This window comes from Caretta caretta, chromosome 6 (assembly GCF_965140235.1).
Source record: "Caretta caretta isolate rCarCar2 chromosome 6, rCarCar1.hap1, whole genome shotgun sequence".
NCBI classification, from domain to species: Eukaryota; Metazoa; Chordata; order Testudines; family Cheloniidae; genus Caretta; species Caretta caretta.
Window position 1 is genome coordinate 119836948 of NC_134211.1, and position 24965 is coordinate 119861912.

Genomic DNA, 24965 nt, shown 5'->3' on the forward strand with positions numbered 1-24965 from the left:
AAATCTCTTTAGTGTTGGGATATTTTTACATAACTTCTGACAATGCATCACGGCCATTTCTGGTGCTAATTCTGAAAACAGTATAATGAGACAAAATGTTTGCATAGCAATATTAAGGAAGACAATCAAAGTGATAAATGTCATAAAATCAAGATATGGCTTTGTCCTTAATGTGACACAGTATGCCTTGAGATTGAGAGACCTCGAGTTAAATTTGAAAACATCAAACCATTTGAAACTCTTTCAAAAGCATTGCACCCCGGGTTGAGCTGAAGACAGTTTTAGCCTGATTTTTGAATTCCTGTGCATTAAGGGTATAAGACAGCGGTTCTCAAACTTTTGTATTGGTGACCCGTTTCACACAGCAAACCTATGAGTGCGACCCCACCTGATAAATTAAAAACACTTTTTTTATATGTTTAACACTATTATAAATGCTGGAGTCAAAGTGGAGTTTGGGGGTGGAGGCTGACAATTCGCAACCCCCCATGTAATAACCTTGCGACCCCCTGGGGGGTCACAACCCCCAGTTTGAGAACCCCTGGTGTAAGACCTTAAATGTTGTTTAAATATAGCTTGTCACACGCCCACCTCCTTTCAATGAATGGCATGAGTACATGAGATTTGATGTGCTAGATTGTAACAGGTGCTTCAGAGCTGTTGTGGTCTGTCACGTAAATTCAATAAAGACAAGTGCTTCACTTAGAAAGGAAAAAATCAAATGCACATCTACCAAATGGGAAATAACTGGCTAGGCCGTAGTACTGCTGAAAAAGACGTGGGAGTTGTAGTGCATCACAAACTGAATATAAGTCAACAATGTGATGCAGATGCGAAAAGGGCTAATATCATTCTGGGGTGATTTAGGTGAGATGTTAGAAAAAACTTTCTAACTATAAGAATAGTTAAAACTCTGCAGTAGGCTCCCAAGGGAGGTTATGGAATCCCCATGATGGACAAACACCTGGAAGGGATGATCCAGGTTTACTTGGTCATGCCTCACGGCTGGGGACTGGACTAGATGACCTCTCAAGGTCACTGCTGACCTTTCAAGGTCACTGCTGGCCCTATGTTTCTATGATGCTATGAGTCTGGGTCCATGTACCTAAATGGCTGGAAGCATTACCATCTCAAGCTCTGATCTCACGAGATCTCGTAAGCAATGTAGGTTGGGCTGGGTCACTGTTTAAACGAGCAGACCTTTAGGAAGTGGTACTGATGATCCAATTGCTGCCACGTTCCCCTGTGAATCAGGATAGAACCATGCCACAGCGCGGTGGTACAGGGCACTGTGCTGCCCAGGGTATCATCCTGCAGCTGGAGACGTTAAACTAACATACTGACTACTTGTGGGGAGCCAAGATTTGGGATTAGAGGGATAGACAGAAATTAGTCAGGTAGTGATCCCTACAGTAATGGCTCACTCACCTCTATTAACCATGCCAGAGAATCCTGTAAATCAGGGGCTAACATGAGGGAAATGCAACCCTTATTTTATGTATTCCTTAGTCCTCACTTCCCCCTTGCCTTTGATCATCTTCTCCATTAGTTCATCCCTCTCATTTCTACAATGACTCCTGCATGAGAGGGATCAGGTCTGCCTTTCTGGCCTTTGAAAATGATTTTAAAACCTAAACAATGAGGTCATCAGGCCTTTGGCTATAGTAGCACTAGCAGATTTTACTGTGTAAAGATCAACGGGTTACATATTAAGATTCTCGCCAGATATTGGCTTTGACTGTGGGAGAAGTTGTCCAAGAGGAAGATAAGTGACCTGCTACTGCCAGCTCTAGGGGATCTCTGTTAGCTTAAGCGCTAGAGGCCTGTTTCTCTGAAGCAGTCCAGTCCCAGTTCCCTATGGGTGGGTGCGCAATGTACAAGGCTGTATCTGCAACACAAGGATTTTTTACAATACATTGGGTTCAGTGGGAATTAAATGTATCCAGGATGAAAACTGGAGAATTTAGCCCTTGATATTTATGTGGCTGTTACACTGAGACTGAGTTTAATGTACAATTAGAATGTATCAATAACAATATTTAATGTGATGGCATGGTCTAGAAAAGTGGTCCCCAAACTTTTTACCTCATGCCCCCCCTTACTGCTGCCCACTTCCCACCATAGGGTGACCAGGTGTCCGGTTCAATCAGAACACCCGGTCGAAAAGGGACCCTGGTGGCTCCGATCAATACTGCCAAGCGGGCCGTTAAAAGTCTGGTCTATGGTGCTGTGGTGCTAAGGCAGGCTAGTCCCTACCTGTCCTGGCTGGTACCGTGCTGCACCCTGGAAACAGCCAGCTGAGCCAGGTCCTAGGCAGGGGGGCTGTGGGGCTCCACGTGCCGCCCCCACCCCGAACACCGGCTCCGCACTCCCATTGGCCAGCTCCTGACCAATGGGAGCGGGGGGGAGGGCAGTGCCTGCAGGTGAGAGCAGTGCACAGAGCCACCTGCTGCGCCTCCGCCTAGGACCCAGACCAGCTGGCTGCTTCCAGGGTGCAGTGCGGTGCCGCCAGGACAGGTAGGGACTAGCCTGCCTTAGCGCCGCAGCACCATCGACTGGGAGCTGCCTGAGGTAAGCCCACCCCAACTCCCTGTCCCAGCCCTGAGCCCCCCAACCCAGAGCACCCTCCTGCATCCCAAACCCCTCATCCCCAGCCCCACCCCAGAGCCCGCATCCCCAGCCGGAGCCCTCACCCTCTCCCGCACCCCAACTCCCTGTCCCAGCCCAGTGAACGTGAGTGAGGGTGGGGGAGAGCGAGCCACTGAAGAAGGGGGAATGTAGTGAGTGGGGTGGAGCCTCGGGGAAGGGGCAGGGCTAGGGTGTTTGGCTTTGTGCGACTAGAAAGTTGGCAACCCTATCCCCCACCCTGGGAGCCACAGCCGGGGACTTGGTTGGAACCAGGTGCCACAGCTGGGAGTGGGGCTATTGTTGGGGCTGGGGGCCGAGGCCGGGACCGGGGCGGGGGCCAGAAACAGAGCCTGAGCTGGGGCTAGGGCCAGAGCAGAGCTGAACAGAGCAGGGCTGGGTGGCATTCCCTCCCCATCCACTATGTGGGCTGGCCCAGGCCCCACCATGGCCTTCTAAATGTTCCTCCGTGCCCTCCTAGGAAGGCGCACCCCACAGTCTGGGGACCATGGGTCTAGAAGATTAAATACCAGTCTGGGAGCTGGGTACACCTGAAATCTAATCCCAGTGCTGACAGTGACTTGTATGATGGGTTTCCATGTCTCGGTTTTCCCATCAGTGAAATGGGGATAATAACACTTATTAGGGGATGTTTTGAGGATTGATTAATATATGGACTGTGCTTTGAAAAGGCCAAACACTGTGTAAATGCTAAGTCTGCTTATTGCCAGTGCTATTCATCTCTAGGATGCTAGATTAATTAACCCTTGCCATGTCTCTGCAAGGGAAATGGGGAAGTACTACCCTTCATTTTACTGCTGGGGAAACTGAGGCAAGGAAGGTAAGTGACTTGGCTAAGGGGAAATCAGTGTCCAAGCTGGGATTAGAATTCAAGAATTCATGGCTCCCATGCCTTATGCAGAGAGCAGGCCCTCTTTACATTTAAAGATGCTCGTACCACATGTACATCATGTGGGGCCACCTTTAATACAACGTTTGTTTAAGAACTGTCTAATGTATCTCCTAGGAACATAGCCCCAGGTCGTTGCTGTCTCCTAACTCCGTCTCTCCAAAGTCCCATTATCATACACACTCCCCTTTCTGCGCTTGCTTTTTTGTGTGATGCACAGACTGGGGGGCTTGGGCATGGTGACTGGAATCCAGTCTCTGCTCATTTGTGCTCTGTCCTGTACCCAGACTTGGAAAGCGGCGAACATTTTGGTGGTTTATTTACTCTGCCGTTTCCTTGCGTCTCTGGACTATTTGGTCAAATCTCAGTTCGCAGCCCATTTTAAAAAAAAATAAAGAGAGACTGGGCTGCATTTCTGGAGCTGGCTTCTGCCCTGAGCTGTAGCCATGCCCTCTCTGGCCCTGCACAGATGTGACCAGGAGCAGGACTCCTGCAGATGGACAGGTGTAAATGAGGGGGATTTGGCCCTCCATCCATCTGAAGAAAACAGTGGATTTCTTAATGTTCTCCAGAAATTTCTGGAACATTAATAGTCACAGGGGGAGTAAATACATAGGAAGCTGAGCCCCACCCCACCCCACCCCACCCAATTTGTTTTTGTTTCTGTGCTGTCAGGTTCAGTTAACCATTTCGATGACTTAACAGAGCTCAGCCTCCAAGCGAATGCTTTTGATTTGATAGGCAACTGCATCCCTTTTTCAAAGGAGCCTGCTCCCTAGGGCAACCACATCACAGTGCTGATTTGCTGCAGTGAAGACTGCAGCGCGTACAATATGCCCTCCCCCCTCTCCCTGTTCTGCTTACAGCATCGGTCTGTAGCCAGTGCAAGGAAGCAGCCGTGATACCCACTAACCTATTCATGCTTTGGAATGCCTCAGTGAGAACCCAGGAAAGGAGCCGCAATTCCTAATTCTTCAAGATGCAAGCCAGTGCCGATTCTACCAAGATGGACTGTCTGTGGAGCAACTGGAAATGTCAGGGTATTATATCTATTCTAGTGTTGCATGCCTAGAAAGACTGCATGGGAGAGAAGGCAAAGGCAGCATCCATCCATTTTGCATTGTTCACCTGTGGGTCTTTGCATGCTTTTTATTTCCCCAGAAGATTTTCTTTGAAGTAATTTTAAAAAACAACTCTAATTATACGCTTTGAGTTTCTTTTATTTCTCCAGTCCCCAGCTTTTACATCTTAAAAACATATAACGCAGGACGTTTTCCTCTCACGCTGCAGCTCCTATCAATGCCACTCTTCCCTGATCATGTAGCTTCTTTCCTCATCTTTGAGGATCATTGCCAGACTGTGCCCAGCATGATTTTGTATGCCGTGGGCTTTTAGAAGAGGGCAGTAATTGTGAATTTGTGTCTGTTTAGGCTCCTGAGGTTTACTGACAGTCCTGTTTTGGAGCTTCAGTGCATCCTTTTGGATGGGACACACCCATTTTGAGATCTGTGTCCACTGTCAACACAAAGAAAATGTAGCCCCAGCAATAACTGTAATAATACTCAGAATACTGTTGCATTGCCACACATTTGTCAGTTTGCTGTATGGTAGCCTTTAAATTTATTCCATGATTATTTTTTCTAGCACACCCCTAAACCACCTGCTGTAAAATATTGCGCTGTTTTGGTCATCTGTTGTGTAACTGACAAGAACAATAGAGGCTATGTTCTGTTATAACAAATTTATTTTTGAGATGGTCCATGTTAGCATTGGGTGTGGCTGGCTACCTTCCAGCTCGCCTGACAGCTTTTCAGCCATTTTTATTCAGCTTCACACTTAATAGCGAGCATCTATCCTTTGTTTTGTTAAAAGACTGTCTATGTGACACTGCTTGGGGAGCAGATTACAGAAAAATAGATGGAAAGATGGATCAGTCTTGTCATCTTATGTATGTGTGTGGCAGGCTTTGTTTTATTAATTCTGTAATAATCTTTATGACAGCAAGGTTCTTTTTTTTTTTTACTTTGAACATATTGTGTATATTATTAATGATCTCTGGTGGATCCCTAAGAGTGAATTACACTGTAGCAGCATCTGCTTAAAGAGCCCGTGCTTCTTTTCAGATGTAATTTCTCCTCCTCAAAAGAATATAAACCCTGGTAATTGTAATGTGATCTGGAAAGCCTTCTGAATGTGTTTGGGGAGCAGGGAGGTTAATTGGATCCATCCAATTGCTGTTTCTGATATATTTTAAACCTTGGTTCTGCACATAATCATTACCACATTCTGAGGGATTTATCCTAAAGTCAGGCAGCTACAAAGTAAACAGAGGCACCTGCTAATATAAGCCCCCGGCAGATCACAGCTTCCGTTGTGTTAATAAAGAACCATTTTTCACCACCAAGATTTATTATAACAACATGAATTCTGTAAACTAAATTCCATGAGTTACTTTAAAACAAGGCTAGATATTAAAATGCTACCTATTCTTGTGGAAAAGAGAAAATTGCTGAGTCAGGTTGTCAAGCTCATCTTGACTTAAAGCCAGATTGGATTTTTTTGTCCATCTTTACCAAAAACAAAAAAATATATACATAAATTACAAAATAGAGGGGCACAGGGTATGCTATCTTTGCTTAACAAATAATTAATAGTATTCTTGTGCCATCTGTCTTTTTGCAGTCTGCCCTTTGAAATCAGTAGGCAGTTTGACTTAAAATTGAATGACACAATGTGACCCATGTTGGTGAGAAAGAACCTAGTTGGAATAAATGATTACTATCCTTTACTTATCTTTTCCTTTCCCTTGATGTAGCTTTTTATGCCTGGGGAATAGGAAGTGGGGACTTTTGTGATGAAAAGAGGGAAGATACTAAAATAGCCATAGGATATTGCCTATGTCTGTAACATTCATAGAATCATAGAATCATAGAATATCAGGGTTGGAAGGGACCCCAGAAGGTCATCTAGTCCAACCCCCTGCTCAAAGCAGGACCAATTCCCAGTTAAATCATCCCAGCCAGGGCTTTGTCAAGCCTGACCTTAAAAACCTCTAAGGAAGGAGATTCTACCACCTCCCTAGGTAACGCATTCCAGTGTTTCACCACCCTCTTAGTGAAAAAGTTTTTCCTAATATCCAATCTAAACCTCCCCCACTGCAACTTGAGACCATTACTCCTCGTTCTGTCATCTGCTACCATTGAGAACAGTCTAGAGCCATCCTCTTTGGAACCCCCTTTCAGGTAGTTGAAAGCAGCTATCAAATCCCCCCTCATTCTTCTCTTCTGCAGGCTAAACAATCCCAGCTCCCTCAGCCTCTCCTCATAACTCATGTGTTCCAGTCCCCTAATCATTTTTGTTGCCCTTCGCTGGACTCTCTCCAATTTATCCACGTCCTTCTTGAAGTGTGGGGCCCAAAACTGGACACAGTACTCCAGATGAGGCCTCACCAATGTCGAATAGAGGGGAACGATCACGTCCCTCGATCTGCTCGCTATGCCCCTACTTATACATCCCAAAATGCCATTGGCTTTCTTGGCAACAAGGGCACACTGCTGACTCATATCCAGCTTCTCGTCCACTGTCACCCCTAGGTCCTTTTCCGCAGAACTGCTGCCTAGCCATTCGGTCCCTAGTCTGTAGCTGTGCATTGGGTTCTTCCGTCCTAAGTGCAGGACCCTGCACTTATCCTTATTGATCATTCTACTGATCAAACCCAAATTCACATGGCTGCAGAACTGTAACCCCCTCAAAAATAGACACAAGAAGAACAAACATTGGGGGGTTTATATGGTCAACAATAGACTGTGTTGACACCCCCCCCACACAGACCTCACCCCCAAATATCTATTTTCTGAAAAATGAAGTTGTTCAAATTTTCCATCTTCATTAATTATGGCTTCATGTCAGGTAACTTTTTTCCTTTCATAGGGCTGTCTATGTACATAACAGACAAAGATAAAATAATACAATGAATTTTGATTGAAGTTATGGAAAACTTGAGGGGTAGTTAGCACAACTTTTAATTTACTAGAAAACCAGGTGTGTAATTAACTAAAATTAAGGACTAGGCAATGTAATATATCAATACTATTTTGGGGTAGGGTAGTGAAAAGCTAGGCGGTGTTTATTCTGAAAAGCAGCAGATAAAGTAGTTGTTGCTTTCGTTTTGCTCATCTTAACATGCTTTTTGTAAATATTTTTTGTGGTAATGGAAATACATTCAATGTTGGTATGTAATATTCAAATATATTGCAGTGTAATTTTATCCCTCTATACTGGAAGTATGACATGATTGTATCAATCACAGATGATGTTACAATCCTAAGGGAGAACCAAAGTCATTCTCCCCTGCTAGACATATGTCCCATTTAAAATATTATCATTGAGAGTAAGGTGAATTACAGCAGACTGTTGTTTTGTTTGCATCTTTCACAGTTAGAAGGTGATGTGTCTGAAGTAGACTGGGGTTGAGCTATCCAGTATGTATGATGGTGCAGAGGTAGATATACCACTGTGTATGCCAGCCACTGCGGGCCTCCAGACACGAACAGTCAGAAGAGCTGACTGCAGAAGGTAGTACTTCAGAAATGATGTCACAACACCAGGCAGTCACGTTGTGCAGTGCTCTGAAGTCATTCCAGTCGTGTGACTGTTGGAAGCTGTGTTTCTGAGAGTGGCTTAAGAACATAAGATGGCAGCATCTACCGCTTCAGATATATGGGCTGCTAGACCAGGCATCCTGACCTTCTATGAAGATGTGGCATGATGCTCTAGGACAGTGGCTCTCAACCTCTCCAGACTACTGTACCCCTTTCAGGAGTCTGATTTGTCTTGCGTACCCCCAGGTTTCACCTCACTTAAAAACTACTTGCTTACAAAATCAGACATACAAATCCAAAAATGCCACAACACACTTATTAATGAAAAATTGCTTACTTTCTCATTTTTACCATGTAGTTATAAAATAAATCAATTGGAATATAAATATTGTACTTACTTTTCATTGTAGAGTATATAGACCTCATAAAGAAGTCATTGTTTGTATGAAATTTTAGTTTGTCCTGATTTCGCTAATGCTTTTTATGTAGCCTGTTGTAAAACTAGGCAAATATCTAGATGAGTTGATGTGCCCCCTGAAAGACCTCTGCATATCCCCAGGGGTACACGTACTCCTGGTTGAGAACCACTGCTCTAGGATACCCTGTAATCAATACTTACGGCATGTACCAGTTACATTAGAAAAGACCCCCAAACGCCTTGCATTGCACAGCTAGTTATTTGCAATACTCTAGCCAGGCAGTCACCTCTGCTTTCATTTCCCCTTCCACAATCCACTTCTTAGATATCCATGAGTGATAAGTTTCTGTCTGCTTGTCTGTTGACCTACAAGTCTCAATTAAAAAAACAAATGTGAAAGATTGCAAGTAAAGAACCTGTGGAGTCTTTATAGAAATGCCACTAAATACTAACTATAGCATTCATCTCTGTAGCACCTGAAGGCCAAGGGTGACTAAGGAATGCAGGTGTCTTTGAAGTCCATCTTACTTAGCTTCATTGGAACAATGTTATGAACAGGGCTTGTACTGGCACCTGTTTTCTGAGTCTGCTGCAGTTTCCACGGTATACATCTGATGAAGTGAGCTGTAGCTCACGAAAGCTCATGCTCAAATAAATTGGTTAGTCTCTAAGGTGCCACCAGTACTCCTTTTCTGTTTTCTGAGTATTATCTTACTTTTTCAATTAAAGTAGGAGCTGGCTTTAAAATGGTTCTGAAAAGCTAGACCAAGCATTTCTCCATGGCTATGTTCTCTGTTTTCAGTACTGATAGCAGTGTTCAATGGTAATAATATTCACGTGTGCATTTAAAGTGTAATCTTGTTAGCAGCTTTGAAACCATTCTAATCAGCCACCTTGTCATAAAATAGTAATTTCGGCCTCTGGTTACTGTCGATGCTTTTCACATTTTCAGAGGTGGATCGTTTCAACAGACATTATGGATTAGATCCTCATCTGGTGCAACCTGGTGTGGCTCCAAATGAGCTAGGCTAGTTTACACCAGCTAAGGATCTGTCCCTGAGGATCTGTTGTATGTCTTGTGCTGAACCTTTATAGATACAGATGCTTGGAGCCAGGTTGTCAGCTGATGTGTATTGGCTTAGATGCCAAGAGTTCTATGGAGCTACAATGACTCTGACCCACTGAGAATCTAGCCCCTTTTTCTCCTTCAGAGGGTGTCCTGTAAAGACTGAACAAATGTGGTCAAGTTGTAGTTTAAGGGAAGAACAGTCTTCCAATTTCAGGTGTTCTTTTTTTGCAGAAATTATAAGGCTAAGCTTACCAAAATCAGTATTAAGGATGTATTTAGTCCCTAACCTGGGCTGATGCATTTTGAAGGTTAGCACAAAATAAAGTTTGTTTATGAAGTTTGAGTAGATTGCATTTTAAGCAGACTGAAATAAACAAACCCTGTTACTCCATTAACATGCAAACAGATTAAGGGCCAAACTTTCAACCCTGCCTGTAACATTTCACCTGCAAATTGGGTGATTAGATGCAGTGACCTGATTTGTGTGCATAAATGTTGTTATATGAGCAAACTTTGTGAAGGTATTATTTTAGGGTCCCATTTGAAAATTATACCCAGGTTCACCACAGACTTCTATTGGGATCAGATACAAATTCAGAAAAAGGGTTTTAGCTATTTGATAATCCAGGTCTTATGAAAAATATGGTCACTGTACCTATTGGGTTCCGGGACGTGGGCAGGCGGAAGCCCGCAATATGGTCACTGTTACTATTGGGTTCCAGGACGTGGGAGGACGGAAGCCCGCAATATGGTCACTGTAGTGGGGTGGTTACCCCGCTCCAGCCCTGAAGGGCTTAAAACAGCCCTGGGAGAGGGCTGTGGCAGGGGAAAAGATGGGCTGTTTGGGACAGCAGCCACAGCTGTAGCCCTTATAAGAGGGCGGTGGGCCAGAAGGAAAGACCTCCTCTCTCTGGCTCTAGAGAGGGAAGGACTTGACTGCTGGGAAGCTGAGGAGGGTATCTAGGGTGGAGCAGTGCTGGGAAGGGCAGAGGGAGCTGGTAGCTCCAGCCTAGCAAAACCCCAGGCTGCAGGCCTTGTTAGGGTAGAGCAGTACTGGGGAAGGGCAAAGGGAGCTGGGGAGCTCCAGCCTAGTAAAAACCCAGGCTTCAGGCCTAGTTAAAGGCCTATAAAAAGGTACTGGGCCTGCAGAGGGGCAGCCCAGAGATAGGCAGAGGCAGCTGGTCCAACCCCCCTTGCCGATGATGAGTAGTTCATAGGCTGCAGTCTGCCCCAAGGAGTGGGGGCTAGACAGTGACTGGCAGTAGCCACTGAGGCAAGGGAGGGATAGGGATTGGGGGTTCCACTAGCAGGGGAGCCCCAGACTGAGGGGGTACTGCCAGGGGGCAGAACCCTAATCTAGAAAGGCACCGGGGTCCGGGAGGGACACGGGGGCCAGCGGCAGGTGAGACACTGGCCTGCAGAGGGCGTTCCTGGCCGAAAGGGCTAATTCCCAGGACGACCGACAGGAGGCGCCGCACCGGTGAGTCGTCGCCCTGCGACAGTCACTATTATTACCTCTCCTCAATTTGTTTCCCCCTTCAACTTGATATGTGCCCCGTCACCCGTTCCCAATGTCCATCTCACTGGCACACTGAAGAGTTACACTGACAACCCCATCCCTGGACCAAGGCTGGTGCAATACCCTGGGAGCTCTCATCCTGTCTGTCCTGATAGCCTAGGAGCTTTTCCTCTCCTCTTCACTGTGGTGTTCCTGTAAGCTGCCTTTGTATGGCATTCTGAATAATGGGGCCAGTCAACAAATCTGAAACCTCTTCCATGCATGTTTTCAAGAAAAAGTTCATTTTCTTTCAAAAATGTGTGCTGAAATTTTTAATTTTCTTATTGAAACAAAATTAAGTGTAAATTTTCCATTTGCTTTTAAGCAAAGTGAAAATTTGGGGTCTTTCTTTCTCCCCCTCTGTTTCTCTTCCCTTTTTTCTCCCATTGGAGAAGAGGGGGGAGGGGAAAGAGAGGGGAAAAACCAAACCACTTTCACTTTGATTCTAATCAAAACCAGCTTTTCATTTCAACGAAACACTGAGACATTTCGAACATATCACTCAAAAAGTCATTTTTTATCATCAAAAACCCCTTTTCAGTGAAAAAAATCTCAACCAGCTCTAGTGACTAGGCATAAGCTCCTATAAGCAGCCACGCTCTGCCCTCCTCGTGGCTTGCATTATCAAAGTAGCCCCGTGCTAGACTTGCACAGACAACTCTTCAGCAGCACTGTACTGGAGGGGGTGGAGCAGCACTTTGTGGCTTGCTAGGCTGGTCAGGTTTAGCAGCCCACACTTAGGGGTGGGCAGCTTTATTTGGGAACGGGAAAGGTTCACATGACCAAACCTTCCAAGGTTAAAGGCCAGACTGTGCCTGGACCCCCCTGCACATGTCTGCAGTGTGGGGGAGGACACAAAGCGACTGCCCCACTTTGTGCCCCCTTGCCTCAGATGATTTTTTTTTAAAAAAAAAAACAATGGTTGTCATTCCTAATCCTGCAGCCTTCCTTGTGTGAAGAAATCCCACTGATGTCAACGAGAATGTCACATGAGGAGCAGTGGCAAGACTGGTTCCTTAATTATTATCAGCCACCTAGTATTACCATGTATGGGGCCAATCCTGTCACATTTAATCACATAAGCAATCCTAGTTCTCCCGAATAATCCCACTGACATCAGAGGGACCATTCTTGGGATTAAGGAATACTCAGGGGAGTAGGGGGTTACAAGATCTGGTATTCATTAATTGTATGCCTGTTCTCTTGTGTCTCCTGTCAGTATGCTGTATGTCGTGCATGCTGAGTTATCTAGAATGCCGGAAACCCTAACTCACCTTGAAACTCCTGTTTGTCATTCTTGAGGTCTAGGAATGTCTTTGTCTGTCTTCTCATAACACCAAGTGACTAAGATTGCAGAATAACCCAGGCCCTGAAAGCCATTGCTCTGAAAGGGATGGGAGGCCTTTTGGATAGGGATAATGCACACTATTGCCAGGCTACAAACCCAGGGTCAACTCCCACTCCTGGCCTCTTGTCCCAAGGGTTGGGAGAGCAAGAAGGGTGACCTCTCTGGCTTATTGAGAGCTGGCATAGGTGGATTCTCAGGGGCATCCTGCCCTCAGGGAGAAGGGTGGTCTCTGTGATATGGGACTCAAGGATGAAGGGCTGTAACCCGAGAGAAAAGGATGGGATCCAGAGGGGTCCAACAAGAATGGGGGGAAAAACCCTTATAAAAATAGCAAAGACACTCTGTCGGCTCTGCAGTTCATGGTAGCAGTCTTCCGGAGAATGGCTGGCACGTCTCAGCTTCAGAAGTTGCATCCCTCTGTATTACATTTAAATACAGATGACTGGTGGCCGGGGGGGGAGGCAGAGGTGGGGAAATGATATATTGGCATAGAAAGATGTCTTAACGAAGTGATGAGAGAAAACACTGAGCAGGTAGCCTTTGGATATGCTTTGATACTGGGAGAACCCTCTGCTAATCAATGCATAAATAGCTGGATACTATTGGCCAGATTTTAATCACCCTTCATCATGTGGAGAATCCACTACTTTGCCAACATGCACAAACATGTAAGTGGATCTGTAGCAGTGCCCTCTGTGCCCCAGGATTGAAATCCTGGCCCCATTGAAGTCCACGGTAAAACTCCTAGTGACTTCATTAGGGCCACGCCATCATCCCATTTCTCTGAGGTCAGAATCTGACCCTGTAAAATATATATAGTTAAACAATGGAAATAATTTTCTGAAGTTTTAAATTAGTGTATGTTTTACTGGAGCATAGGAGGGATTTTAAATACTATTGTTACATCTAGGTTTGTCTGTTTCTGACTGTTTCTAATGTGCTTATCATGATAGTCCCAAGGCATCCATTTTTCAGGGGGTTAAAAATTCATTTGGTAAGAAGTAGAGATGGAGTCAAACCAAAACCCTGGATCCAAAGACTGCAAAACTTTGACAGATCACACCTGGACCTTGGTCTATAATGAGCCCAGCGAAACCCACTGAGCTAAAATTTCCCACCATGTGAGTGATCTCTGCTGCTCTGTGGCTCAGGCTTTGTCCTAGTAATAAGTCACAGTTCTCAAATATTAGTCCAATAAAGGCTGTTAATTAACAAGACCTTCATTGTTACATTCGGTTTCCCTAGCTTTCCAGTGTCACTACTGCCACTGGACAATTAATTAGCGTTTGTATACGTGCATCAAAATTCTTTTCTTAATTTCTCATCCACAAAAATGCTACCCAGGGAATGGTGAGCCATAAGCCCCGCTGCCCCACATGCATACCGTACGGGTCCTCTGGTTATGGTGTTCACATGTGAGGGAAAGTGTCTTGTGATGCCATCTCTATGCTGAGCTGTGCATAGGCTTGTACGTGGTCTTCCTCTATTGTGGGCCATTCCTTATGCTTGCAGGCTAACCCAGAATTTTTACAAAGATCACTGGTTTATTAAAATTCCAGAGAAAATCCTGCCCTCCCACATGTTTACTGTGTAACGGGGACAGGTGTTGGAATGCTCGTGCAATATTCTGTATAATGATACACTCCCCTTCTTCCTGCACCTCAGCTTAATGCCATAAAACACCACTGGTATCTTAGTGGATGCTTCACTAGTAAGGAAAGTTGGAATTGCACTGACCTATGTCCACAGGCATTGGGACCACAGCAGGCTCATTTCTTGGTCCTGTGTCAATCAGCCACTGAGTCCACAGGGTTGTCTTTAATTCCTGTAGTTATAACCTTACCTCCCCTTGCACTCTGATTGCACTCTGCTCTCAGAGGCTGGCTAGGGTATGACCTGCCAGGTGGGCTGCCCACAACAAAAACTTAACAGCTGCAGAGTACATCCAGTAACTGCCACACCCTGCCCTGGTCTCATCAGACATTGAGTATCCAACGAAGAAGATTCTTGTCCCCTCCCTCTGGAGGAACAAAATCAAACGCTGCAACATAAAGCACATGGGTTACAATTGCTCGGACAATTTTGAATTGTAGAGGAAGAACTGGGGGAAACAAATATGTATGATTTTCAGACTTGAGCAGGGAGATGCCTTGTGGGTCCAAAATAACTCATCCCATCAGTGCAGAATTGACTCTAATGTATTTATACACAGGAATCCTATCAGTCAAAAATGTTCATTTTCTGTCTCCCCACTCCTGTCTTTTTCTCTTAAAACAATATTTTACAAAGAAGAAACATGCATGAGTTTGAAGGCATGGGGACATTTTAGACATAATTTGACTAAAATCATGTATCCTCCAGATACAATTTTGGGATGTCCTTCAAATATAAAAGATAACACAGGCAAACTGGGGATATAGCAATATGAGTGTTTTGGTGACCACACAAACCATTAAAGCTCTGTTCTCATGGTTACCATGAGGTCATCACAACCCTTGATGAATGTGCATAGTAATATAGCTCACAGCAGCGCCCTCAGGCCCTTTGTCCCTGTCCTTGGTCCCTGTTTAAGTATATGCTGTCTAGTGCATCAGTGCTGTATATGGTGTGTTTTCCAACTTTTGAGATGCTAGATGCCCTATAACAAAAAACATTTTCCAAAAGAAGCAATGACGTCTGCCAGGAGAAGTTTCAGGCCCTGTACCCAAGAAATTTCCTCAATGGGATAAAAGTCACAGGCTACTGACATTATTTATTTTTGAGAACTTAGGTCTAACTTACACTGCAAGCAATACATTTAATTCCTACCTGTACCCATCTGGAACTGTTGCTACTAAGCTCACCTAGTTGGATTGCTAGTGCGACTGCATGGCAGAGAATGGAGAATTCAGGTTAGCTTAATGAGATGAAGTTATATTTAAAATGATGGCTGAGAGTTTGAAAGTTTCTTCTTTCAAACCTAAGGTTTGTGTTGTTTGAGCTATGCTTTGCAGAGCTCTCCTGCGTTCATTTCTAACTCAGAATAATGAACAAGCTAGACTCTAAAAGTAGACCGCTAGTAAATGCATTTCTCCATTGAAAACTCTTCAAAGAAAGTGACAACACTGATTTGTCATAGCCTGAGAGCCCGATCCTGCTCCCATTAAAGTCAGTGGTAAAACTCCTCTTAAATTCAGAGGTGCAGCATCTGCCTTTAATGAGGAGAGAGAAATGGTGCTGAACTTGAGGTTGTTTTGATAAATCATAGAGGACTTTATACCTCCACAAGTAAATAGGGTCTACAGTGGATTCTACTGGAATTAATACAAAGATATGGAGTGAAAGTAATGTCACCCTTGTTACAGTAAATTAAAAACCAATCATGAGGAGCTACTGCTAAACAGCTTTTGCATGTTAACAGCTGAGGTTATAATGTTAGGCTGGGGTTTTCAAAGAAGCGCGAGGGAGTTCAGCACCATTTCTCTCTCCTCATTAAAGGCCAGATGCTGCACCTCTGAATTTAAGAGGAGTTTTACCACTGACTTTAATGGGAGCAGGATCGGGCTCTCAGGCTATGACAAACCAGTGTTGTCACTTTCTTTGAATCCCATTGAAATGGAATGCAATTTTGGTGCCTATTCTCTTACACTCCTTTGAAAATATCATCCTCAAAGGTGAGGTGCTCTATAGCTTGTCACTTTGTCTGTTTAAGATCTATCAGGTTGAGCTGTGCATGTGGCTCTGCTATCAAATTATATGCAAATCACATGTCAGTATCATAGAATCATAGAATATCAGGGTTGGAAGGGACCCCAGAAGGTCATCTAGTCCAACCCCCTGCTCAAAGCAGGACCAATTCCCAGTTAAATCATCCCAGCCAGGGCTTTGTCAAGCCTGACCTTAAAAACCTCTAAGGAAGGAGATTCTACCACCTCCCTAGGTAACGCATTCCAGTGTTTCACCACCCTCTTAGTGAAAAAGTTTTTCCTAATATCCAATCTAAACCTCCCCCACTGCAACTTGAGACCATTACTCCTCGTTCTGTCATCTGCTACCATTGAGAACAGTCTAGAGCCATCCTCTTTGGAACCCCCTTTCAGGTAGTTGAAAGCAGCTATCAAATCCCCCCTCATTCTTCTCTTCTGCAGGCTAAACCATCCCAGCTCCCTCAGCCTCTCCTCATAAGTCATGTGTTCTAGACCCCTAATCATTTTTGTTGCCCTTCGCTGGACTCTCTCCAATTTATCCACATCCTCCTTGTAGTGTGGGGCCCAAAACTGGACACAGTACTCCAGATGAGGCCTCAACAATGTCGAATAGAGGGGAACTATCACGTCCCTCGATCTGCTCGCTATGCCCCTACTTATACATCCCAAAATGCCATTGGCCTTCTTGGCAACAAGGGCACACTGCTGACTCATATCCAGCTTCTCGTCCACTGTCACCCCTAGGTTCTTTTCCACAGAACTGCTGCCTAGCCATTCGGTCCCTAGTCTGTAGCGGTGCATTGGATTCTTCCATCCTAAGTGCAGGACCCTGCACTTATCCTTATTGAACCTCATCAGATTTCTTTTGGCCCAGTCCTCCAATTTGTCTAGGTCCTTCTGTATCCTATCCCTCCCCTCCAGCGTATCTACTACTCCTCCCAGTTTAGTATCATCCAGAAATTTGCTAGTAGTCTAGCATGCCAGGAGCATACCACCTCAAGTATATTCAATATGGACTTTTCAGAATCCTGCGACTGTAATTGGGTCTGGGTAATTGAATGGTCATAAAAATCATGCAGTAAACCCATTGCTCACAGCATGGCAATTTATTTAAGATGGGTTATGTGGACTGGAGTAAAGTCATTCATTCTCTTTCTGCAGGTCACTTCCTCCCTAGAAATATGACTGGGGATCTAATTCATTTGTTGGTGTTAATTTGTATTATGAATCATCCCTCTCTAATTTATAAGTGAATTTTGTGCTCATGAAAGACAGAAACCTAAATGCTGTCTTAGGGCATGTCTACACATATAGCGCTGCAGCGGGTCTGGTGAAGACACTCTTAGACGACAGGTCAGCACTCTTCCATCAGCATAATAAAATCACCTGCACACGCGGCAGAAGCTATGTCAGCGGGAGAAACTCTCCCGCCGACATAGAGCTGTCCACATCCGTGCTTAGGTCAGTGTAACTTATATTGCTTGGGGAGGAGTTTATTCACACCCATGAGCAATGTAAGTTCTGTCAACATAAGCTGTAGTGTAGACGTAGTCTTAGATCAGGTATAGCGCTGGTACAGTAAATCCTACACCAATTTGTCTGCACAGCTGTGCATGCGCCTGAATCCTGGCCCAGAAAACTGGTTGTGTTAGTATTGACTGAGGCTTTCTAGAACAGAGGCTGCTAATTGTGACAGCTTTTCTGGGGGTTCTACGTTGTGGACAAAAAGGGACTAGGGTGAGGCTGTGAAATGCCATTTCAGTGGTGACTCAAGGTAAGATTTGAACTTAAGACTTCAAAGATGGTGTTCCGAGCCTCTGTTTGCCAGAAGCTGGGAATGGGCAACAGGGGATGGATCACTTGATGATTACCTGTTCTGTTCATTCCCTCTGGGGCACCTGGCATTGGCCACTGTTGGAAGGCAGGATACTGGGCTAGATGGACCTTTGGTCTGACCCAGTGTGGCTGTTCTTATGTTCGTATGATAGAAAACCTACTTGGCCAGCAGACCGAGTACAACATATTGTGCACTGAATTGATATTACATTTGGAGCCGCAAAATAGTGTGTGTGCACACTGGGCTGGTATCCTTCCCCTTTGAATTTCACCTTGACTACACTTAAGAATAACAAGGGCATTTGAAGAGAGGATGTAGCCATTGTTTGTTGTTCATCTGGCGACAAGGGGGCTGATTAGCCATTGCACTGCCCCTTGTGTATCATTTACACCCAGGGGAGTGTAAAGGCTTCTATTTGAGGCAGTAATGATTTACACCCCCTTTGTGGTGGGGTAAATGGCTAAACAAGGGGCAGGGGCCGCTGTGAACCGAGTCCAAGGATTCTGGCTACAGTTATTTTCACAGCCTCAGACTTCTCTTGTGTTCGACACTTGTGGTCGGTTTTGTTGTCTAGAGGAACACCCATGTCCCAACCTCCATGTTACTGGCTGCCACATACGTGAGATCTTTTGCTCTTTGTAGAAGAGGCACAGACTAAATATCTGGGGCCAGATTGTTGGTCCTGCTATGGCTGCTTTGCACTGCTCTGGTGATGCAAAGCAGCCATAAACCAAGCAGGCATGCCCCCTCGCCTCCGAGGATTCCCCCTTTGCAGCCACTATAGTGGCTCCAAGATCATGCCAAGAATAGGGGGCATACCCATGGGAAAACTAGGACATCCATTTGTCCTGGAACAGTCAGCATCACAGTAGGTGCATTCTATCTGGATGCCACTGGAACATGCAGCACAATCCCTCCTTGAGTTCCCCATGTATCAGTCACAATCTAACTCTGAATCTCTGCAGATGGGAGCCAGGCTTGGGCAAAACGGAAACCTGCCCTGTTTGAAATGAGATTTCCCTTGTTTAAGAAAAAGTGAGATGTAAACATTGGAAAAGACCGTTTAAGTGGCTGGCATACAGAGGCAGCTCTACTTTGTAGCCTGGTCTTTTAAGCAGCTTCATTTTAATATCATTCATTACTATGGGCCTGATCCAGCTCACAACAGCCAAATCCTGCCAGTGTGAAAGCTGCATGCTGACTTCCCAGCTGGCTAACCTGCCCAGGGGAAGGGCTGGATTGCCACAGTGGGAAACCAAAAATACTCAGTCTCCATTTAGCTCTGCACCCTGGAGTTATGGCGTTGCTTGAGGAAGAGAAGGGCTCATGTTGATGAGCTCAGCGCTTCGTGTCCTGTGCCCCCAAAAGTACCTATATTAGAGCATCTCATACTCTCTCTTCCCCGTGCCTGTCCAAGGAGCCGTCAGGGACTTGCTCACTCCATGACCGGGTGTCAGGGACGTGAGACTGAGTGACACCATCTGTCCTGACTGTCAGTTTAGCCTCTGTCCTGGTTTATTCACTTACAGCCTCAAAGGTATTTAGGCTGTTAACTTCCATTGAAATTGGTGTAAGGTAGGAGCCTAAGTACCTTTGAGGATCTGGTCCTTACGACAAATCCTTTTGCATCCCACAGGCTCGGAGGCTATGCAGACTGACCCAGCATTGTTCCACTGCACATAGGAGGGATAAGATTTGGGGAACCCATGCATCACAGTTCTGTGGGTCCTCCCAGCCTTCTGCCATGCAGAAGGAGTTTGGGGCATCAGTGAGACCGGGACCAGCAGATCCACCACTACACGTGTCCATGAGTCATTGCCTCGGGGCTATAGGGAGACTTGGAGGCTGCTGCTGCTCCATAGTTTGGAGAGGAAGATTCCTTCTCCTAACCCCTATGAATCTCTACTATACTGACCATCCCAGATCATTCGTCTGTGCCTTCAGGGAAGAATTTGGACCAACTTCTGTTGGTGAAAGAGACAAGCTTTCAAGCTACACAGAGCTCTTTGACCTGATCTGAAGAAGAGCTGTGCGGAGCTCAAAAGCTTGCCTAGTCCACCAACAGAAGTTGGTCCAGTAAAAGATATTACCTCAGCCACCTTGTCTCCCTCACATCCTAGGACTGACATGTCTACATCACTGCAGACATCCTTTGACATATGTCCATCCTGCGGTGAGTTTGCAGCAATGTGTCCTCACTAAGAAGTGCCTCTTTCTTCTCTAAAATACAATGTTTTTCTTTAAAGAGAAATCCAGAATGATCTGTTGAGGGAGGAAAAGGCAGTGAGAAGGTGACTGATCTGTGAGCAGCTTTAACTTTTCAGCCTCTGCCTCTGTATGCCAGCCACTTTTAACTTTTCAGAGTTAGATTGTGACTGAGCGGCCTGCTGTTGCCGAGGCCAAATACTAGTAACTACCGGTAATTCTTTTATTAGCCAATTCTTTAATATGCCTTAGCAAAAATTTCAGTTGTAAAACAGGTTATGTCAGGATGATGCACACGTTGGAATATATTCTCATTACTTTAGCCATTCAGCTCCTTTTCTCATTGAAAGGAGTAGCAGTCCTGGAAAGCCCTATGTATCTAGGTGAGAATATAATCCATTTCTAGCCTATGATAGTATTGGGCACATGACCACAGCTGGAATTTGTGCTAAATTGCATTAGTTAATTAAATAATTAGTTGCTGACTTTGGGACTTATCCTTAGCTGGTGTAAACCAATTCAGACTACTTGTTTTTGCCCAGTTGACGTTGATATAGCTGTCCATTCCCTATTTAGCAGGCAGTGTTTTCTCTTGGTGGGTGGGCATACCATTTCTTCTGCAGATGAATGTACATGCACAATGCTATGAGCTAGGCAGTTAACACTTGCACTCACTTCACTGGTCTGCAGAATATGAATTAACATATGACATGAGAGGGGAATATAATCAAAGGTATTGCACGGTGGGTTTGCATTAAACCCCTAATGACATCCCCAAGCAGCAGTTTTAGGACTTTTTAGGTATAAAAATGAACAGGGGGCTTCAAATAATATCTCCCTTCCCAAATCCATATTTAGAGTCAAGCAGATGCAGACTCTCGCAGCTTATGCTCTGCAAAACACTTGTAGTAGTGAATCTAATTAGTTCTGCAGATATCCTACATATTGGCACCATGGGAATCCATCTCTTCTTAGTTGGACACACTGTGTAAATGAATCCATCATATTTACGCCCCAATCCTGCATGCGGTCTGACATGTGAGTAGTCCGACTGAATTCAACAGGGCTACTCCTGTGCATAAAAGTTTGAAGGATCCAGACTGAATCCATGCATTTAGAAATATGAAAGGATTCTCTTATTTATGGTCCGTATATGGAATGGAATGGAACTTGAATGGAATAGAAAGTGAATAGAATTTGACTTTAAATAGCAAAGTTTGTACTCTAGCCCAATATACTTTACAATACTGAGTAAGAGTGAGAACTGTAATGGTAATGAGTAATAGCTTATTCCACAATGACTCACATCTCTTTGGAGATTATAATTATTGCTGGGCAAATAATCTGCAACAAATATTTTATTCTATTAATTTTGCGCCTTTTTCTTCTCTTTGTGAATTTTCTTTGAACAGATCATAATTTTACTGAATTTGTTCTTTATTCAGAATTATTCCACAGCTAACGTATAAATAACACTTGATCTGTACCATATTCAAGCAGTTCATCATGAATAGTCAATGTTTGTAATTAGAGCTGTTTTTGATTGGACATTACGTCACATGGCATGGTTCTGTTCCCTGATTGGATGAAGGCCACTGTTAGAAGCAGATTTCGGATATAAATATTTGGCATCATGAATTTTACAGGAATAGTCAACAATGTTTGCTTAAATTTTGATTTTTTTGGTGAATACTCCTGTTGGTAAAATCATTTTGCTACAATGTTCGTGGTACATGGACACAAAATGGGTCCAACCCGGGAAAAGTGAACTTTAAAAGGTGAAGATGTAGTTACAGAAAACGTTTTGCAGTGTTTGCCCTGCTCAAATTAAAACATATAAGTTGTATAGCTAGAGAAGGTTGGCTAAGTTTCTTAAGAAGTCTCATGGGGTTTTTAACTTCCAGCTGAACGGTCACCAGACTAAATTGGACCTTTCCTTAAATGTCTCATTAGTTCCCTAAAAATGTAACAAATAGAACTGGTCAGAAAATAAGGGTTGTTGTTTTTTCTCTGCTGAAAGCATCAATGAAAATGGGGAAAAAGAACAGTTCTCATTTAAACTTTTCAATGGAAATTTTTGTTGTTGTTGTTGATGTACCAAAAACTGAAAAATATTTGGGATTTCTAATGAAAAATCTAAAATTTTCAAGGAAAGAAGACACTTTTTAGAAAAATTTTCATTGAGTCAAAAACTCAGTCTTCCTTCGAAAAAAGTTTTGATGGGAAATTTTGGACTAGCCCTAGTAATAACCCATAGCCCTGCATGGAAGAGTCATGGTGGAATAAGTAATGAGGCTGGTATGAGACTCAGATACGATGATCTGGTTTAAGGGCAAAAATGCTGCCCACTAAGCCATACTGACACTGCAATATAGAGTTATTAGGCCAGGTTTTGATCTTGTTTGCAATTTTGTGTTTCTGGAATAACTCCACTGATGTCAACAGAGTTTTACTTACACACACACACTGTATCTATATAGTCATTTGTTCCTTTGGCTAAGTCTACACTACGAGGTAAGGGAGTGATTCCTAGCTTGCATACACATACTCGCATAGCTGTGGTAGCAAAAGCAGCAGCCACATGGCTTAGCAATGCTAAGTAAATACCGAAGGGGTTCAGGTGGGTTTGTCTTTGGCACGGCTAACCCATGCTGCCGCTGCCCATGTTATCACAGCTACACTATTTATACTCAAGTAGCTTCATCGAGTTAACATATGTGTATGCAAACTGGGGATCACACCCTAGCTTGCAGTGTAGATGTAACCTTTGTTTCTCTGCAAAAGTGCTTGGTCACCTGAATCTGCAACAGTAGCTTGCTTTGAAATCCTTGCCGTGCTGGAGTTTGACTGATTTAGATCTTCTCTTCCCAGCTATTGACCTGTTGTACTGGCGTGACATCAAGCAGACTGGGATAGTGTTCGGAAGCATCCTGCTACTGCTCTTCTCTCTGACCCAGTTCAGTGTGGTCAGTGTTATTGCCTACCTGGCACTAGCTGCTCTCTCAGCCACCATTAGCTTCAGAATCTACAAGTCAGTTTTACAGGCCGTGCAGAAGACTGATGAAGGCCATCCATTCAAGTGAGTGCAATCATTGCCAAAGGGGGGTATATCCTGCATTATTCATTGTTAGTGACAGAGTTCTGTATCTGCTGTAAACACTTTCAGACCATAGACATGGTGGGTTTCTTTCCCATAATGGGGGGAAAATGTTATTTTCCGCTGCTTGGGGGTCTTAAAAGTCTATGAACTGTATTTGCTCAAATTTAAAAAAAAAAAAAAAAATCACCCCTCAGACCTTGAAAATTTTAGCCTGAAAGCTGAAAGATTTAGGAAGTTAGAAGCTACTAGAAAAAAGGAGCAACTATAGTAAAAGTTATTGCTGTCCCTGGTGTTCCAGCTATAATATACTTTCCCCCCATAGCAGCAAGAATACTGTCCTACACTTGTTTTTTACGGAATCCCTAGATTAATGAGCTTTCCGTAAAGCAACTTGGACACAGATAACACAAGATAAGTGTTAAATGTTAATACTTTTGTTTTCAGAGGGAAAGTCGTAGCTTCACCCCAGCAAGGTGAGAGTCTCAAGAGATTGTCAGCTGGAGGAGATGACAGAAGCCTGAGATAGGAACCCCACAGATAGATTTTCTTTCTCTCATGTGGAAATGCGGGCAAGGAATCCCCAGTTTCCAAAGGATCCTAAAGAGAGCCCTCCATGGGGCATGGGAAAGGGGTGATTGGATGGGGTGGGCCAGGGGACACAAATCATTCTCCCCTGCCTCCCCACTGAGTTTCAGAGAGAAAGCTTATATGGCCTGGTGTTGGAGTACCTTTTCCACATGGACCATCGTAATGCTGGCAAGCTGCCCTTGAATTTGGCGCTGTGCTGTCAAGGAGGGGCGTAAGAGATACTGGTGTTCCAGAACTGATGCAGAGGCAGGAGACCTGTGAGCAGATGGCTCTGGTCTCTGGTCTTCTGCCATTCTCCTGGAATCTACAGTGTCTGAGAGGCTGGCTCCATGGCCCATCCCGTGGGGGGAATAACTCGCATGCCCAATGGCAAAATATGGCGGGAAGAGCCACAGGAGGAGCCGTGTCAAGTTTCTTCCCCTTGGCCTCCTCTCATAGATTTTACTATTGGATGAGGCAATGAGGTCCATAGTTGTCCAAGGGTGAAATAGCCATGCAGGGGGGTAGTGGTGGTATTGAGAGTGCTGTGGCTGCTACAGCAGCAGAGAAAATGAGCTCCAGGGTAGTAGGGAACAGCAGGGGGAGAACAGCACGAGAGTAAACAAACTGCAAACTTGCCTGTGTTTCGTAACTGGATCTGTGTTTCTGGCAGAGCCTACCTGGAGATGGAAATGTCTCTCTCACAGGACCAGATTCAGAAATACACAGACTGTCTCCAGTTGTACGTGAACAGCACAGTCAGAGAGCTGAGGAGACTCTTCCTTGTCCAGGACTTGGTGGATTCCTTAAAAGTAAGATTTGCTTAACCATTTTGAATCCCATTGGAGAGGAGAGATTTTACAGAGCAGAGCACTGCTTTCCTTAGTTTCCATAATGATAGTGCCTTGACAAAACCTAGATGTGTGTTCCTGGACAGTATAAAGGTTCTGCTCTTGTTCTCTCTCTCTCTTTTTTTTTTTAACTAATAACTTTATATACATTAGTGATTTAACATTACACATTGGAATTGAGTGATCCATG

General features: G+C 44.4%; 1 protein-coding gene across 2 annotated transcripts in view; it reads left to right on the forward strand.

Annotated features, from left to right (window-relative positions):
• The window catches only part of RTN1 (reticulon 1), a 189649-nt gene that overhangs the window by 160778 nt on the left and 3906 nt on the right, over window positions 1-24965 (forward strand). Inside the window, exons 1-3 of one of the 2 annotated variants that reach the window (XM_048851999.2) lie at window positions 4275-4575; window positions 23129-23336; window positions 24598-24736. In XM_048851999.2, coding sequence (XP_048707956.1) covers window positions 4515-4575; window positions 23129-23336; window positions 24598-24736 — 408 coding nt within the window. In that variant the 5' untranslated portion in view covers window positions 4275-4514. Of the gene's footprint in view, window positions 1-4274; window positions 4576-23128; window positions 23337-24597; window positions 24737-24965 lie in introns of those variants that run through there. The other variant, XM_048851998.2, reaches the window with a different exon arrangement.